Genomic DNA, 18,721 nt, shown 5'->3' on the forward strand with positions numbered 1-18,721 from the left:
CCTCTGCCTCCTGAATTCAAGCGATTCCCCTGCCTCAGCCTCCTGAGTGGCTGGGATTACAGGCATGTGCCACCATGCCAGGATAATTTTTTTTGTATTTTTAGTAGAGATGGGGTTTCTCCATGTTGGTCAGGCTGGTCTCGAACTCCCGACCTCAGGTGATCCACCCTCCTCGGCCTCCCAAAGTGCTGGGATTACAGGCGTGAGCCCCCATGCCAGCCCCAGAATATTTTCATGAGGGAAACCACTTGAATATTGTTTAGATATGGATGCTTTGGGTAAAGTGCTTTTTTGTTTTTCTTTTTGAAATTCAGAAGAAACATGGCGGCTATCCTTCTCTCACATCGAAAAGGAAATTTTGAACAATCATGGAGAAACTAAAACGTGCTGTGAAAACAAAAAAGTGAAATGTTGCAGGTAACAGCCTTATTTTGTTAAATGACAGATTATCTATGGTATGCTTAATTATTTGTTGACTCCACACCTCAGACCTGAAGAGCTGAGCTGGGTTGGGTCTGTGGGGCAGGGCAGGATTGGGTTGAGCTGGGGAAAGTGTGAGTATGAAACCAGAGAAGCTAGATCCAAAGGGCCAAGGAAAGGGTGTTGTTAGAAGGCAAGGCCAGGGAATAGTAGTTCTGAACCCTGGATCAGATGAATGTGTCTTTGTATAGATGTATTAGTAGGACAGAGTGAGAGGGTATGAGAACTAGCCATGACAATTCGATGGGTCTTAGTATTCTGCTTGTTTAAAGGTAATGGATATTAATGCCATATAATTGGAGGAGGCCAAAGGGTCGATCTTATTAGATACTGGGCTTGCTTTGGGATAGTTGGGTTGTGTTGACGGCTAGGGATTAATTGGCCAAACTGAAAACAACACTAAGTGAGTAATTTTTTTTTTGAGACAGACTTTCACTCTGTCACCCAGACTGGAGTGCAGTGGCACAATCACGGCTCACCACAGCCTCGATCTCCTGGGCTCAAGCAATCATCCTACCTCAGACCCCCAAGTAGCTGAGAATACAGGTGCATGCTACCATGCTCGGCTAATTTAAAAAAAAATTTTGTAGAGGGCCTGTTGGCTCACACCTGTAATCCCAGCCTAGCAACATGGTGAGACCCCGCCTCCATAAAAAATTTAAAAATTAGCTAGGCATGGCGACTGGTGCCTGTGGTCCCAGCTACTTGGAAGGCTGAGGTAAGAGAATGGCTTGAGCCCAGAAAATCAAGGCTGCAGTGAGCCATGATCGTGCCACTGCACTGCAACCTGGGTGACATAGTGACACCCTGTCTCAAAAAAAATTTTTTTTTATTGGTAGAGATGGTGGTCTCCCTTTGTTGCCCAGGCAGGCTGGTCACCAACTCCTGGGTTCAAGTAATCTTCCCGCCTTGGCCTCTCAAAGTCTTGGAAGTACAGGGATGAGACACTGCACCCCACCATTTTTTTTTGTGATGGCATACACACCATAAAGAACTAAGATTGAAAAGGAATTGTTCATTTGAGTTTCTAAAGTTGGCCAGTATTGGCCAGGCATGGTGGCTCAAACGCCTGTAATCCCAGCACTTTGGGAGGCTGGGGCAGGTATCACCTGAGGTCAGGAATTCGAGACCAGCCTGGCCTACGTGGCAAAACCCCGTCTCTACTAAAAATACAAAAATTAGCTGGGCACAGTGGCACGTGCCTGTAATCCCCACTGCTCAGGAGGCTGAGGCAAGAGAATCACCTGAACCCGGGAGACAGAGGTTGCAATAAGCTGAGATCACGCCACTGCACTCCAGCCTGGGCAACAGAGCAAGACTCCATCTTAAATAAATAAATAAATAAATAAAGTAAGTTGGCCAGTATAAAGATCACAAAAGTTAAAAAGTCAAAACAAAAATGCCCAACATGCAGGCACAGAGGTTCTTTAAGATCTCATATGCAGGCTTTGAAGCAAGCATTAAGAAAACTATATTGTTGGCCAGGCACAGTGGCTCACACCTGTAATCCCAGCACTTTGGGAGGCCGAGGCAGGTAGATCACCTGAGGTCAGGAGTTCAAGACCAGCCTGGCCAACATTATGAAACCCCATCTCTACAAAAATGCAAAAATTAGCCGGGCGAGGTGGCATGCACCTGTAATCCCAGCTACTTAGGAGGTTGAGGCAGGAGAATTGCTTGAACCCAGTAGGCAGAGGTTGCGGTGAGCTGAGATCACACCACTGCACTCCAGCCTGGGCAACAGAGCGAGACTCCGTCTCAAAAAAAAAAAAAAGAAAAAAAGAAAAAAATATTGTTGGTAAGGCTAAATAGTTTCATAAATAGTACATTTTGTCAACTACTAAATAGCAGATGAGATGGCAGATTATCTATGGTACTCTTAATAATGTAAATAATTCTGTGATACAATCAGTGGATTTTAAAAAAGAAAAAAATTATATTAAATTTGCAGTTCAATAAAGTAAAATAATTTTATAACAAAACAAGATTTTGGATCGCTTGAGGGGGGTGAGGGGAGGGTCAGAGGTTGCAGTGAGCTGAGATTGTATCATTGCACCCCAGCCTGGGTGACAGAGATCCTGTCTCAAAAAAAAAAAAAAAATAGTATAAATATCTGTTAGCTTTATACAGTTGAGGAAATTGATAGAATATATTTAAGCTAAGAATGGAAAAGAGAGGGAAAAAATGTGTTTTTGAAACTTCAAACCATATATTTGAAAACATAATCAGATTTTAATGTGACTGTTGTATTTATGTTATTTATTTTATTTTATTTTATTTTATTTTATTTTATTTTATTTTTATTTATTTTGTTTTAAGATGGAGTCTCACTTGTTGCCCAGGCTGGAGTGCAGTGGCACAATCTTGGCTCACTGCAACCTCCGCCTCCTGGGTTCAAGTGATTCTCCTGCCTCAGCCTCCCGAGTAGCTGGGATTATAGGTGCACGCCGCCACACCTGGCTAATTTTTGTATTTTTAGTAGAGATGGGGTTTCAGCATACTGGCCAGGCTGATCTCGAACTCTTAACCTCGTGATCCACCTGCCTAGGCCTCCCAAAGTGCTGGGATTACAGGCATGAGCCACCGCACCCGACTTTTTTGTTTTTGTTTTTGTTTTCGTTTTGTGAGGGAGTTTTGTTCTTGTTGCCCAGGCTGGAGCGCAATGATGTGATCTTGGCTCACTGCAACCTCCGCCTCCTGGCTTCAAGCGTTTCTCGTGCTTCTCAGCCTCCAGAGTAGCTGGGATTACAGGCGTGCACCACCACGCCCAGCTAATTTTGTGTTTTTAGTAGAGACGGGGTTTCACCATATTAGTCAGGCTGGTCTCAAACTCCTGATCTTAGGTGATCCCCCCACCTCAGCCTCCCAAAGTGCTGGGATTACAGGTATGTGTCACCATGCCCGGCCTAAATTTATGTTATTATATATCTTTATTGTTCATGTTTTTGCTATGAGATGCCTAAAATCCTTTGTTGAATGTAAATAAGTAAAAATAAGTATTTTCCTTTTTTATTCAACAGGAAAGATTGTTTAAAACTAATGAAATACCTTTTAGAACAGCTGAAAGAAAGGTTTAAAGACAAAAAACATCTGGATAAATTCTCTTCTTATCATGTGAAAACTGCCTTCTTTCATGTATGTACCGAGAACCCAAAAGACAGTCAGTGGAAACCCAAAGACCTGGGCCTCTGCTTTGATAAATGCGTGATACACTTTCTTAAGTGCCTCAGCACAGAACAACTTGGGAATTATTTTATTCCTGGATTCAATCTATTCTCTAGCAACTTAATTGACAAAAGAAGTAAAGAATTTCTGTCAAAGCAAATTGAATATGAAAGAAACAATGAGTATCCAGTTTTTGGTGAATTGTGACATTGTATTTTTAGAAAGATCTAAGAACTAGAGTCACCCTAAATCCTGGAGAATACAAGAAAAATTTAAAAAGAGGCCAGGCGCTGTGGCTCACACCTGTAATCCTAGCACTTTGGAGGCCGAGGCAGGCGGATCACTTGAGGTCAGGAGTTTGAGACCAGCCTGACCAACATGGTGAAACTCCATCTCTGCATGCCTGTAATCCCAGCAACTCGGGAGGCTTAGACATGAGAATCACTTGAACCCGGGAGGTGGAGGTTGCAGTGAGTCAAGATGGCACCACTGCACTCCATCCTGGGTGACAGAGCAAGACTCCCTCTCAAAAAATAAATAAATAAATAAGAAAAAAAATTAGGAAATTATTAAAATAATTTTTTAAAAAAGCAACAAAATAACAAAAAATTAGTGACTGTAATAATTGTAATGTTTGAAATTTGTCACAGAAATAATTGACTAAAACGAATGTAAATAATTATTCAGTTTTCAGTTTGTTGTAATAAACTCTACTCAGTATAAAGGATTGAGTATCCTAGGAAAAAGATTAGTCAAGGAATAAGAAGCAAAAGGAGTATTTGAAATCTTTTTTTTTTTTTTTTTTTTTTTTTGAGACGGAGTCTCGCTCTGTCACCCAGGCTGGAGTGCAGTGGCGCGATCTCGGCTCACTGCAAGTTCCGCCTCCCGGATTCACGCCATTCTCCTGCCTCAGCCTCTCCGAGTAGCTGGGACTACAGGCGCCCGCCACCACGCCCGGCTAATTTTTTGTATTTTTAGTAGAGACGGGGTTTCACCACGGTCTCGATCTCCTGACCTTGTGATCTGCCCGCCTCGGCCTCCCAAAGTGCTGGGATTACAGGCATGAGCCACCGCGCCCGGCCAGGAGTATTTGAAATCTAAAAACATTACCATGTTTGCTTTATCATACAGGCAAATAAATAAATAAATGACATTTTCAGATTGGAATAGAAAAAGATAAAATACATATCGCCTTAATTAAATTCATCAAGTACTTACTGAAAAACAGCTCTCCACCGTGCCTGGCCAGGAAATACATAATCTTTTTTTTTTTTTTTTTTTGAGATGGAGTCTTACTCCGTCGCCCAGGCTGGAGTCCAGCGGCGCGATCTCGGCTCACTGCAAGCTCTGCTTCCCGGGTTCACGCCATTCTCCTGCCTCAGCCTTCCAAGTAGCTGGGACTACAGGCGCCTGCTACCACGCCTGGCTAATTTTTTTGTATTTTTAGTAGAGACTGGGTTTCACCATGTTAGCCAGGATGGTCTCGATCTCCTGACCTTGTGATCCGCCCGCCTCGACCTCCCAAAGTGCTGGGATTACAGGCGTGAGCCACTGCGCCCGGCTGAAATACATAATCTTAAAAGAAAACATAAGATACTTTATTTTAATATATCTGACTAAGTGTAAAACCTAACTTATTTTCTGTTATCTGTTTATTTTTACTTTCAGTAACGCTTTATTTTTAGGTAGCATTCAGCCTAGAGGCAACTGCTGTTTGTTAAATTTTTCCTGTTAATATATTTTGCACATTTTCTTATGGGTTAGTTTTCTTCTCATTGTTTTGGGAAGTTCTTAATATATTTGGGGTACTTATCTTTCATTTGCTGTCTGTGTAATAAATAACTTCTGCCATGTGGGTTGTCTGCACCTCTTTTGGTGTCTTTTAGTAAATAAGGTTTTTTGTTTTGTATTGTTTTGTTTATTGTAAAGATTTTTAACTTTTAATGGAGTTGATTTTTTTTCTCATTCAAGCCTTTGAGAATAAATTGGAGTTGAATTTTTTATGGTTTTTGCTTTATACATCTTGTTTAACAACCTACTACGTTTGAACATACTAAGAGAAACATTAGACATTTGAAGAGTTTTGGGGACAATTAATGATAAATAGACCGCTATGCAAATATAATAATCTAAGCAATTTTTTTTTTTTTTTTTGAGACAGAGTCTCGCTCTGTCGCCCAGGCTGGAGTGCAGTGGCACAATCTTGGTTCACTGCAACCTCCGACTTCTGGCTTCAAGCAATTCTTCTGCCTCAGCCTCCCAAGTAGCTGGGACTACCATTGCACGCCACCACGCCTGGCTAATTATTTTTGTATTTTTAGTAGAGACAGAGTTTCACCATGTTGGTCAAGCAGGTCTCGAACTCCTGACCTCAGGTGATACACCCATCTCAGCCTCCCAAAGTGCGGAGATTACAGGCGTGAGCCACCATGCCCGGCCAATCTAAGCAATTTTTAACTCCATAAAAAAAATGAATGCATGAAAGAAAAGTCTGATATGAGAATATTGCTCAGCTGTTTAAGTATTGACAAAGTCATAGTAATGTAACCATTGACTATTAATCTTATTGAAGTTATGGACTGTTGTCTACTTTAAAAAAATTAAAAGCTGGGGGCGGTGGCTCACGCCTGTAACCCCAGCACTTTGGGAGGCCGAGGCGGGTGGATCATGAGGTCAGGAGTTCAAGACCAGCCTGGCCAACATGGTGAAACCCCATCTCTACTAAAAATACAAAAATTAGACGAGCATGGTGTTATGTGCCTGTAATCCCAGCTACTTGGGAGGCTGAGGCAGGAGAATCGCTTGAACCCAGGAGGCAGAGGCTGCAGTGAGCCAAGACCGTGCCACTGTACTCCAGCCTGGTGACAGAGTGAGACTCCATCTCAAAAAAAAAAATTAAAAAACATTTTTTTTTAATATGAAAAGGAAAAAAGAAATTATGATTACCCACTCTGTGGTTAGGATAGGACAATAGGCTTAGTGCCTGTATGGTGATAGTGGTAGGGAGATTACATTAGTTTCCTGTGTAACAATTAACCACAACCTTAGAGGCTTAAAACAACTCGTATTCTGGCCGGGCACGGTGGCTCACGCTTGTAATCCCAGCAGTTTGGGAGGCCGAGGCGGGCGGATCACGAGGTCAGGAGATCGAAACCATGGTGAAACCCCGTCTCTACTAAAAATACAAAAAAATTAGCCGGGCGTGGTGGCGGGCGCCTGTAGTCCCAGCTACTTGGAGAGGCTGAGGCAGGAGAATGGCGTGAACCCGCGAGGCGGAGCTTGCAGTGAGCCGAGATCGCGCCAGTGCACTCCAGCCTGGGCGACAGAGCGAGACTCCGTCTCAAAAAAAAAAAAAAAAAAAAAACGTATTTATTATCTCACTTTTCAATGGGCTGAAGTTCTGGGTGTGGCTCTGCTCAGAGTCTCTCAAGGCTGTAATTAAGATGTCAGCCAGCGCTGTAGCCTCATCTGAGGCTTGACTGGAGAAGGATCCATTTTTGTTGGCAGAATTTAGTTCCTTTACATTTGTAGAACTGAGGGCTTCAGTTTTTTGCTGTCAGCCAGAGGTTGCCCTCAGTTCCTAGAAGCTGTCTTCAGTTCCTTACCATGTGAGCCTCGAACATAGGCAGCCCACAACATTAGCTCGATTCTTCAAAGCCAGCAAAGGAGGTACTCCAGCAAGAGGAGTGCTACAAACTTGTTTAACACAATTACATACACGTAATTATGTACAGCCCGTTGCCTGTACTGTATTCTATTGATTGGAAGCAAGTCAAAGGTCCCACTCATACCCAAGAGGAGAGGAATCACTCAAGGGTGTTCTTGTTGTCTCAGATGCCAGTGATACAGTTAGGGGGAAAACAGTTCCCATAAGACCACCCTCATTTCTGTCAACAATTGCAATTTCAAGGGATTCCTAAAACCACCCTGAGGTTTGATGAAAGACTCACAGAGACACTGAAACCGCTATGCTCATGGTTGCAGTTTATTATATAGTAAGCATGCAAGTTTAAATCAGCCAAAGGAAGAAGTGCATAAGGCAGAGTTTAAGAGAGTAGCAAACACAGCACTTTCTGTTGTCTTTTGGTAGAGTCATGGACATGTTATTCTCTTGGCATCAATGTGTGCCAATACACACAGAATATTGCCAGCCAGGGAAGCCCACCTGAGCCATGTCCCGAGTTCTTACTGCAGCTCATGGTTGGCTGGCCATATGTCTAACCTCAGATTCCAGCTCCTCTGGAGGGCAAACAGTATAAGCTGATACCATGACCCAAAGACCCCACCATAAATCACATTGTTATACTTTGTGGCACATTCCAAGAATTTAGCCATTACCTTTCAGAAGCCAAGGGCAAAGGTGAGACTTTTCTTTGGGTTAGGTTAAATTCTTTACTACATAGATGTGAACCTCAGGAGGTGGGGGGCCACAGGACAACCCTGAGGGTCCGACTGTCACAGGTATGCAAAAACTGAATTAATCTCTCTTATAGTGGGAAGTCAGTAGATGTCAAATTTTTAAAACCAAGGAATTGCACTATAAGCAAGTTAATAATGGCTAAAAGATGAAAAGATTACATCTTGGGAGTGGAAAATGAAGGGTGGAAGGGTTCAGGACTAATTTTTTTTTTAAATAAGATGATTTTATTTAGTTTTTTTGTAAATAGGAATATAGTTGGCAAAAACCAAACCAAAACAGAATAAAACCAAAAAATGACAGTTACATGATTGATCATGCCCAAGTACAACAGCATTTATTAGTAGAATATAAAAAATAAATTTTATGGCCGGGTGCCAAGGCTCATGCCTGTAATCCTAGCACGTTGGGAGGCCGAGGCGGGTGGATCACCTGAGGTCAGGAGTTCGAGACCAGCCTGATCAACGTGGAGAAACCCCGTCTCTACTAAAAACACAAAATTGGCCGGGTGTGGTGGCGCATGCCTGTAGTCCCAGCTACTCTGGAGGCTGAGGCAGGAGAATTGCTTGAACCTGGGAGGCAGAGGTTGCAGTGAGCCGAGATCGTGCCATCGCAGTCCAGCCTGGGCAACAAGAGCGAAATTCCATCTCTAAATAAATAAATAAATAAATAAAATTAAAAGTAGTAAAATATGTTATTATTATTGTTATTTATTTATTTTTTTTGAGACGGAGTCTTGCTCTGTCACCCAGGCAGGGGTGCAGTGGTGTGATCTCGGCTCACTGCAACATTCGTCTCCCAAGTTCAAGCGATTCTCCTGCCTTAGCCTCCCAAGTAGCTGGGATTACAGGTGCCCACCACCACGCCCGCCTAATTATTTTTTGTATTTTTAGTAGAGACAGGATTTCACTGTGTTGGCCAGGCTGGTCTTGAATGCTTGACTTCGTGATCCACCTGCCTTGGCCTTCCAAAGTGCTGGGATTAAGGCGTGAGCCACTGTGCCCAGCCTAAAAATTTTATTATTTTTATGTGCTTTTTTCCCCCCAGCTTTGACTCTCTGGATGCTTTTGAAAGTTTGAGTTCCTAAGAAATTCCACAGCTAGAGGCTCCTACGATGTCACTGAGTGAGGTTAAGGTTCTACTCTTATAGGGAGCATCTTATCCTTGGGGATTCTGGACAACTGGACCCCTAGGAACTTGAAAAACAGCTGCTTTCATTAGGATTCTTTTGACATGGGGAAAATACAGCTATTGTCCATTAAAACACAATCTAATTTGGGTACAAGTACTCTTCAGGTTTTCTAAGTTCTCCACAAGAATATCAAGACTAGGCTACCATCTTTTCTGACAACAGACTACTTTTTAAATAAGCTTTGTATAGTCCAAGATTTCTGGCAGAGAAATATAAATAAAAAATAAAAACAAAAATAAATAATTAAGCCTTGTAGAACCATTTGCTTCCATACAGTACATGTATATTTGACTTTGATAAAAATGAAAACAATTTTTTTTTTTGAGATAGAATTTCCCTCTTGTTGCCCAGGCTGGAGTGCAATGACCTAATCTCGGCTCACTGCAAACCCCACCTCCCGGGTTCAAACGATTCTCCTGCCTCAGCCTCCTGAGTAGCTGGGATTATAAGCGCCCACCACCACGTCTGGCTAATTTTGTATTTTTAGTAGAGACCGGGTTTCTCCATGTTGGTCAGGCTGGGCTCGAACTCCCGACCTCTGGTGATCCGCCTGCCTCGTCCTCCCAAAGTGCTGGTATTACAGGCGTGAGCCACTGTGCACGGCCTGAACACGTATTATTTTTAAATTTTCTCATTTTGCCGGGCACAGTGGCCTGAACACATATTACTTTTAAATTTTTTTCATTTTGCCAGGCATGAAGGCGGATGCCTGTAATCCCAGCTACTTGGGAGGCTGAGGCAGGAGAGTCGCTTGAACCTGGGAGGTGGAGGTTGTGGGTGAGCCGAGATTGCGCCATTGCACTCCAGCCTGGGCAACAAGAGTGAGACTGTGTCTCAAAAAAAAAAAAAAAAAAAAAAAAGTAATATGTGTTCAATGTGAAAAAGTCAGATGTTCACGTTAAAGTGTAAAACAAACAAACAAAAACTACAGTGAAAATACAGAGAAATAGCATTATTAATCTAACATTTTGTTACTGGGTAGTGCCACACAATTCCAGGCTCCTGGTGTCTTGTTTTGTTTGTTCATTTTTGAGACAGAGTCTCACTCTGTCACCCAGGCTGGAGTGCAGTGGCCTGATCCTGGCTCACTGCAACCTCCGCCTCCTGGTCTCCAGTGATTCTCCTGCCTTAGCCTCCTGATTGGGACTACAGGCCCGCACCACCATGCCTGGCTAATTTTCATATTTTTAGTAGAGACATGGTTTCACCACATTGGGCAGGCTGGTCTCGAACTCCTGACCTCCAGTGTTCTGCCTGCCTCGGTCTCCCAAAGTGCTGGGATTTCAGATGTGAGCCACCGTGTCTGGCCTGGCACTTGGTGTCTTGAACAAAGACTTGGATGAGACACACACACATAGTAAAGCAAAGCAGCAAAAGCTTATTAAGCACTCTCAGAAAGGGGAGAGCTGACTGACTTCTGTGAGATGAGATCAGCCTGGTTTGTTAAATTTCATGGCCTTTTTTTTTCCTCACTTGCTTACCCTCACTTTATTTCTTGTAAGCTAATCGCTCATCCTTGCTTAACCTTACTTTTGTTTTTTTTGTGTGTGTGTCTGACAGGGTCTCACTCTGTCACCCAGACTGGAGTGCAGTAGCGTGATCTCGACACCGCAACCTCTGCCTCCCAGGCTTAAGTGATTTTCCTGCCTCAGCCTCCTGAGTAGCTGGGATTACAGGCATGCCCCACCACTCCTGGGTAATTTTTGTATTTTTGGTAGAGATGGAGTTTCACTACGTTGGCCAGGCTAATCTCGAACTCCTGACCTCAAATGATCCACCCGCCTCAGCCCCCCAAAGTGTTAGGATTACAGATGTGAGTCACCGCACCTGGCTGCTCATCTTTACTTTCATTTTTTGTGACCAAATTCCTACTGCAAGTCCTTGTGACTTATTTTTTATCCTGTATGTTTTAACTCACTGCTTACTCCTTTATTTTGTATGTTCTGCTTCTGCTATCGTACATGTTTTGTTTTTGCTATCACTTAAGCTAGCCTACATCAAAGGGTTCCCTTTGTCCCTGACTTCCTCTGCTATTCTCCTGCCTCAATTTTTCTCTGATTTTAGGATTTTTGTCTTTGGTATTCTGGAGTTTTATTATGAGATGTCTGTGTATATCTTTATTAAGCAGCTGGGACCACAGGCATGTGCCACCACGCCCAGCTAATTTTTGTATTTTTAGAGACAAGGTTTCATTCTTGATCTCTTAATGTCATGATACTCCCGCCTTGGCCTCCCAAAGTGCTGCGATTACAGGCATGAGCCACCGCGCCCAGCATTGTTGTCATTTTTTAATGTCTCTACATCCCTACAACTCCCCACTCCCAGACTTACCAGGAACTCATTTGATTGGTCTTACTAAAGAACCTGCTGTTGGTTTTCACTGAACTCTGTTTTCCAATTTATTCATTTCTGCTTTTACCTTTATTTTCTTTCCTCTATTAGGTTCTCTATTTAATCTTATCACTAATAACAGGAAGCAATTATTGCAGTAATGAAAAATTCACGTGATGAAGGCTTAAACTAATTATACACAAGTATATACTCATAAATTCTGAAAGTTAATATAAGTTACCCTCAGTTATGGTGGAATACATAACATAAAACTGTAAGGGGCTGGGGGTGGAGCCAAGATGGCCGAATAGGAACAGCTCCAGTCTACAGCTCCCAGCATGAGCAACGCAGAAGATGGGTGATTTCTGCATTTCCATCTGAGGTACTGGATTCATCTCACTAGGGAGTGCCAGACAGTGGGTGCAGGACTGTGGGTGCAGTGCACCGTGCGAGAGCCAAAGCAGGGCAAGGCATTGCCTCTCTCGGGAAGCGCAAGGGGTCAGGCAGTTTCCTTTCCTAATCAAAGACAGTGGGGACAGACGGCACCTGGAAAATCGGGTCACTTCCACCCTAATACTGCGCTTTTCCGACGGGCTTAAAAAACAGCACACCAGGAGATTATATCCCACATCTGACTCGGAGGGTCCTACACCCACGGAGTTTCACTGATTGCCAGCACAGCAGTCTGAGATCAAACTGCAAGGCGGCAGCGAGGCTGGGGGAGGGGCACCCGCCATTGCCCAGGCTTGATTAGGTAAACAAAGCAGCGGAAAGCTCGAACTGGGTGGAGCCCACCACAGCTCAAGGAGGCCTGCCTGCCTCTGTAGGCTCCATCTCTGGGGGCAGGGCACAGACAAAAAGACAGCAGTAACCTCTGCAGACTTAAATGTCCCTGTCTGACAGCTTTGAAGAGAGTAGTGGTTCTCCCGGCACGCAGCTGGAGATCTGAGAACAGGCAGACTGCCTCCTCAAGTGGGTCCTTGACCCCTGAGCAGCCTAACTGGGAGGCACTCCCCAGTAGGGGCAGACTGACACCTCACACAGACGGGTACTCCTCTGAGACAAAACTTCCAGAGGAACAATCAGACAGCAGCATTCGTGGTTCACGAAAATCCACCGTCCTGCAGCCACCACTGCTGACACCCAGGCAAACAGGGTCTGGAGTGGACCTCTAGCAAACTCCAACAGACCTGCAGCTGAGGATCCTGTCTGTTAGAAGGAAAACTAACAAACAGAAGGGACATTCACACCAAAAACCCATCTGTACATCACCATCATCAAAGACCAAAAGTAGATAAAACGACAAAGATGGGGAAAAAACAGAGCAGAAAAACTGGAAACTCTTAAAAGCAGAGCGCCTCTCCTCCTCCAAAAGAACACAGTTCCTCACCAGCAACAGAACAAAGCTGGACGGAGAATGACTTTGATGACTTGAGAGAAGAAGGCTTCAGACAATCAAACTACTCTGAACTACAGGAGGAAATTCAAACCAAAGACAAAGAAGTTAAAAACTTTGAAAAAGAATTAGACAAATGTATAACTAGAATAACCAATACAGAGAAGTGCTTAAAGGAGCTGATGGAGCTGAAAGCCAAGGCTCGAGAACTACGTGAAGAATACAGAAGCCTCAGTAGCCGATGCGATCAACAGGAAGAAAGGGTATCAGTGATGGAAGATGAAATGAATGAAATGAAGCAAGAAGGGAAGTTTAGAGAAAAAAGAATAAAAAGAAATGAACAAAGCCTCCAAGAAATTTGGGACTATGTGAAAAGACCAAATCTACGTCTGATTGGTGTACCTGAAAGTGACGGGGAGAATGGAACCAAGTTGGAAAACACTCTGCAAGATATTATCCAGGAGAACTTCCCCAGTCTAGCAAGGCAGGCCAACATTCAGATTCAGGAAATACAGAGAACGCCACAAAGATACTCCTCGAGAAGAGCAACTCCAAGACACATAATTGTCAGATTCACCAAAGTTGAAATGAAGGTAAAAAATGTTAAGAGCAGCCAGAGAGAAAGGTAGGGTTACCCACAAAGGGAAGCCCATCAGACTAACAGCTGATCTCTTGGCAGAAACTCTACAAGCCAGAAGAGAGTAGGGGCCAATATTCAACATTCTTAAAGAAAAGAATTTTCAACCCAGAATTTCATATCCAGCCAAACTAAGCTTCAAAAGTGAAGGAGAAATAAAATACTTTACAGACAAGCAAATGCTGAGAGATTTTGTCACCACCAGGCCTGCCCTAAAAGAGCTCCTGAAGGAAGCACTAAACATGGAAAGGAACAACCGGTACCAGCCACTGCAAAATCATGCCAAATTGTAAAGACCATCGAGGCTAGGAAGAAACTGCATCAACTAACAAGCAAAATAACCAGCTAGCATCATAATGACAGGATCAAATTCACACATAACAATATTAACTTTAAATGTAAATGGACTAAATGCTCCGATTAAAAGACACAGACTGGCAAATTTGATAAAGAGTCAAGACCCATCAGTGTGCTGTATTCAGGAAACCCATCTCACATGCAGAGACACATATAGGCTCAAAATAAAAAGATGGAGGAAAATCTACCAAGCAAATGGAAAACAAAAAAAGGCAGGGGTTGCAATCCTAGTCTCTGATAAAACAGACTTTAAACCAACAAAGATCAAAAGAGACAAAGAAGGCCATTACATAATGGTAAAGGGATCAATTCAATAAGAAGAGCTAACTATCCTAAATATATATGCACCCAATACAGGAGTACCCAGATTCATAAAGCAAGTCCTGAGTGACCTACAAAGAGACTTAGACTCCCACACAATAATAATGGGAGACTTTAACACCCCACTGTCAACATTAGACAGATCGACGAGACAGAAAGTTAACAAGGATACCCAGGAATTGAACTCAGCTCTGCACCAACCAGACCCAATAGACATCTACAGAACTCTCCACCCCAAATCAACAGAATATACATTTTTTTCAGCACCACACCACACCTATTCCAAAATTGACCACATAGTTGGAAGTAAAGCTGTCCTCAGCAAATGTAAAAGAACAGAAATTATAACAAACTGTCTCTCAGACCACAGTGCAATCAAACTAGAACTCAGGATTAAGAAACTCACTGAAAACCGCTCAACTACATGGAAACTGAACAACCTGCTCCTGAATGACTACTGGGTACATAACGAAATGAAGGTGGAAATAAAGATGTTCTTTGAAACCAACGAGAACAAAGACACAACATACCAGAATCTCTGGGACACATACAAAGCAGTGTATAGAGGGAAATTTATAGCACTAAATGCCCACAAGAGAAAGCAGGAAAGATCCAAAATTGACACCCTAACATCACAATTAAAAGAACTAGAAGCCGGGCGCGGTGGCTCACACCTGTAATCCCAGCACTTTGGGAGGCCAAGGCGGGTGAATCACAAGGTCAGGAGAGCGAGACCATCCTGGCTAACACAGTGAAACCCCGCCTCTACTAAAAAAAAATACAAAAAATTAGCCAGGTGAGGTGGCGGGCGCCTGTAGTCCCAGCTACTCGGGAGGCTGAGGCAGGAGAATGGCGTGAACCCCACGGGGCGCAGCCTGCAGTGAGCGGAGATCGCGCCACTGCACTCCAACCTGGGTGACAGCGAGACTCCATCTCGAAAAAAAAAAAAAAAAGAACTAGAAAAGCAAGAGCAAACACATTCAAAAGATAGCAGAAGGCAAGAAACAACTAAAATCAGAGCAGAACTGAAGGAAATGGAGACACAAAAAACCCTTCAAAAAATTAATGAATCCGCCGGGCGCGGTGGCTCACGCTTGTAATCCCAGCACTTTGGGAGGCTGAGGCGGGTGGATCCCGAGGTCAGGAGATCGAGACCACGGTGAAACCCCGTCTCTACTAAAAATACAAAAAATTAGCCGGGCGTGGTGGCGGGCGCCTGTAATCCCAGCTACTAGGAGAGGCTGAGGCAGGAGAATGGCGTGAACCCGGGAGGTTGAGCTTGCAGTGAGCCGAGATCGCGCCACTGCACTCCAGCCTGGGTGACAGAGCGAGACTCCATCTCAAAAAAAAAAAAAATTAATGAATCCAGGAGCTGGTTTTTTGAAAAGATCAACAAAATTGATAGACTGCTTGCAAGACTAATAAAGAAGAAGAGCCGGGCGCGGTGGCTCACGCCTGTAATCCCAGCACTTTGGGAGGCAGAGGCAGGCGGATCACGAGGTCAGAAGATCAAGACCATCCTGGCTAACACAGTGAAACCCCATCTCTACTAAAAATACCAAAAATTAGCCGGGCGTGGTGGCGGGAGCCTGTAGTTGCAGCTACTTGGGAGGTTGAGGCAGGAGAATGGCGTGAACCCAGGAGGCGGAGCTTGCAGTGAGCCGAGATTGCGCCACTGCACTCCAGCCTGGGTGACACAGCAAGACTCTGTCTCAAAAAAAAAAAAAAATAAATAAATAAATAAAAAATAAAAATGAAGAAGAGAGAGAAGAATCAAATAGATGCAATAAAAAGTGATAAAGGGGATATCACCACTGATCCCACAGAAATACAAACTACCATCAGAAAATACTACAAACACCTCTACGCAAATAAACTAGAAAATCTAGAAGAAATGGATAAATTCCTGGACACATACATCCTCCCAAGACTAAACCAGCAAGGAGTTGAATCTCTGAATAGACCAATAACAGGATCTGAAAGTGTGGCAATAATCAATAGCTTACCAACCAAAAAGAGTACAGGACCTGATGGATTCACAGCCAGATTCTACCAGAGGTACAAGGAAGAACTGGTACCATTCCTTCTGAAACTATTCCAATCAATAGAAAAGAGGGAATCCTCTCTAACTCATTTTATGAGGCCAGCATCATCCTGATACCAAAGCCTGGCAGACACACAACCAAAAAAGAGAATTTTAGACAAATATCCCTGATGAACATTGATGCAAAAATCCTCAATAAAATACTGGCAAGCCAAATCCAGCATCACATCAGAAAGCTTATCCACCATGATCAAGTGGGCTTCATCCCTGGGATGCAAGGCTGGTTCAACATATGCAAATCAATAAATGTAATCCAGCATATAAACAGAACCAAAGACAAAAACCAGATGATTATCTCAATAGATGCAGAAAAGGCCTTTGACAAAATTCAACAACCCTTCATGCTAAAAACTCTCAATAAATTAGGTATTGATGGGACGTACCTCAAAATAATAAGAGCTATCTATGAAAAACCCACAGCCAATATCATACTGAATGGGCAAAAACTGGAGGCATTCCCTTTGAAAACTGGCACAAGACAGGGATGCCCTCTCTCACCACTCCTATTCAACACAGTGCTGGAAGTTCTGGCCAGGGCAATCAGGCAGGAGAAGGAAATAAAGGGTATTCAATGAGGAAAAGAGGAAGTCAAATTGTCCCTGTTTGCAGATGACATGATTGTATATCTAGAAAACTCCACTGTCTTAGCCCAAAATCTCCTTAAGCTGATAAGCAACTTCAGCAAAGTGTCAGGATACAAAATCAATGTACAAAAATCACAAGCATTCTTATACACCAATAACAGACAAACAGAGAGCCAAATCAAGAGTGAACTCCCATTCACAATTGCTTCAAAGAGAATAAAATACCTAGGAATCCAACTTACAAGAGATGTGAAGGACCTCTTCAAGGAGAACTACAAACCACTGCTCAATGAAATAAAAGAGGATACAAACAAATGGAAGAACACTCCATGCTCATGGGTTGGAAGAATCAATATCGTGAAAATGGCCATACTGCCCAAGGTAATTTATAGATTCAATGCCATCCCCATCAACCTACCAATGACTTTCTTCACAGAATTGGATAAAACTACTTTACAGTTCATATGGAACCAAAAAAGAGCCCGCATCGCCAAGTCAATCCTAAGCCAAAAGAACAAAGCTGGAGGCATCACGCTACCTGACTTCAAACTATACTACAAGGCTACAGTAACCAAAACAGCATGGTACTGGTACCAAAACAGAGATATAGATCAATGGAACAGAACAGAGCCCTCAGAAATAATGCCGCATATCTACAACTATCTGATCTTTGACAAACCTGACAAAAACAAGCAATGGGGAAAGGATTCCCTATTTAATAAATGGTGCTGGGAAAATTGGCTAGCCATATGTAGAAAGCTGAAACCGGATCCCTTCCTTACACCTTATACAAAAATTAATTCAAGATGGATTAAAGGCTTACATGTTAGACCTAAAACCATAAAAACCCTAGAAGAAAACCTAGGCATTACCATTCAGGACATAGGCATGGGCAAGGACTTCATGTCTAAAACACCAAAAGCAATGGCAACAAAAGCCAAAATTGACAAATAGGATCTAATAAAACTAAAGAGCTTCAGCAAAAGAAACTACCATCAGAGTGAACAGGCAACCTACAAAATGGGAGAAAATTTTCCCAACCTACTCATCTGACAAAGGGCTAATATCTAGAATCTACAATGAACTCAAACAAATTTACAAGAAAAAAACAAACAACCCCATCAAAAAGTGGGCAAAGGACATGAACAGACACTTCTCAAAAGAAGACATTTATGCAGCCAAAAAACACATGAAAAAATGCTCATCATCACTGGCCATCAGAGAAATGCAAATCAAAACCACAATGAGATACCATCTCACACCAGTTAGAATGGCCATCATTAAAAAGTCAGGAAACAACAGGTGCTGGAGAGGATGTGGAGAAATAGGAACACTTTTACACTGTTGGTGGGACCGTAAACTAGTTCAACCATTGTGGAAGTCAGTGTGGCGATTCCTCAGGGATCTAGAACTAGAAATACCATTTGACCCAGCCATCCCATTACTGGGTATATACCCAAAGGACTATAAATCATGCTGCTATAAAGACACATGCACACGTATGTTTATTGTGGCACTATTCACAATAGCAAAGACTTGGAACCAACCCAAATGTCCAACAACGATAGACTGGATTAAGAAAATGTGGCACATATACACCATGGAATACTATGCAGCCATAAAAAATGATGAGTTCATGTCCTTTGTAGGGACATGGATGAAACTGGCAATCATCATTCTCAGTAAACTATCGCAAGGACAAAAAACCAAACACCACATGTTCTCACTCATAGGTGG

General features: G+C 43.0%; 1 protein-coding gene across 7 annotated transcripts in view; it reads left to right on the forward strand.

The window, feature by feature from the left end:
• Positions 1–18,721, forward strand: part of CGAS (cyclic GMP-AMP synthase) — a 46,444-nt gene that overhangs the window by 23,083 nt on the left and 4,640 nt on the right. For 2 of the 7 annotated variants that reach the window (XM_063629960.1, XM_063629965.1), the window contains 3 exons: positions 315–417; positions 3,501–3,615; positions 4,930–5,646. In XM_063629960.1, coding sequence (XP_063486030.1) covers positions 315–417; positions 3,501–3,615; positions 4,930–5,148 — 437 coding nt within the window. In that variant the 3' untranslated portion in view covers positions 5,149–5,646. Of the gene's footprint in view, positions 1–314; positions 418–3,500; positions 5,647–18,721 lie in introns of those variants that run through there. The other 5 variants (XM_055256119.2, XM_055256125.2, XM_063629961.1 and 2 more) reach the window with 4 other exon arrangements.

This window comes from Symphalangus syndactylus, chromosome 2 (assembly GCF_028878055.3).
Source record: "Symphalangus syndactylus isolate Jambi chromosome 2, NHGRI_mSymSyn1-v2.1_pri, whole genome shotgun sequence".
NCBI classification, from domain to species: domain Eukaryota; kingdom Metazoa; phylum Chordata; class Mammalia; order Primates; family Hylobatidae; genus Symphalangus; species Symphalangus syndactylus.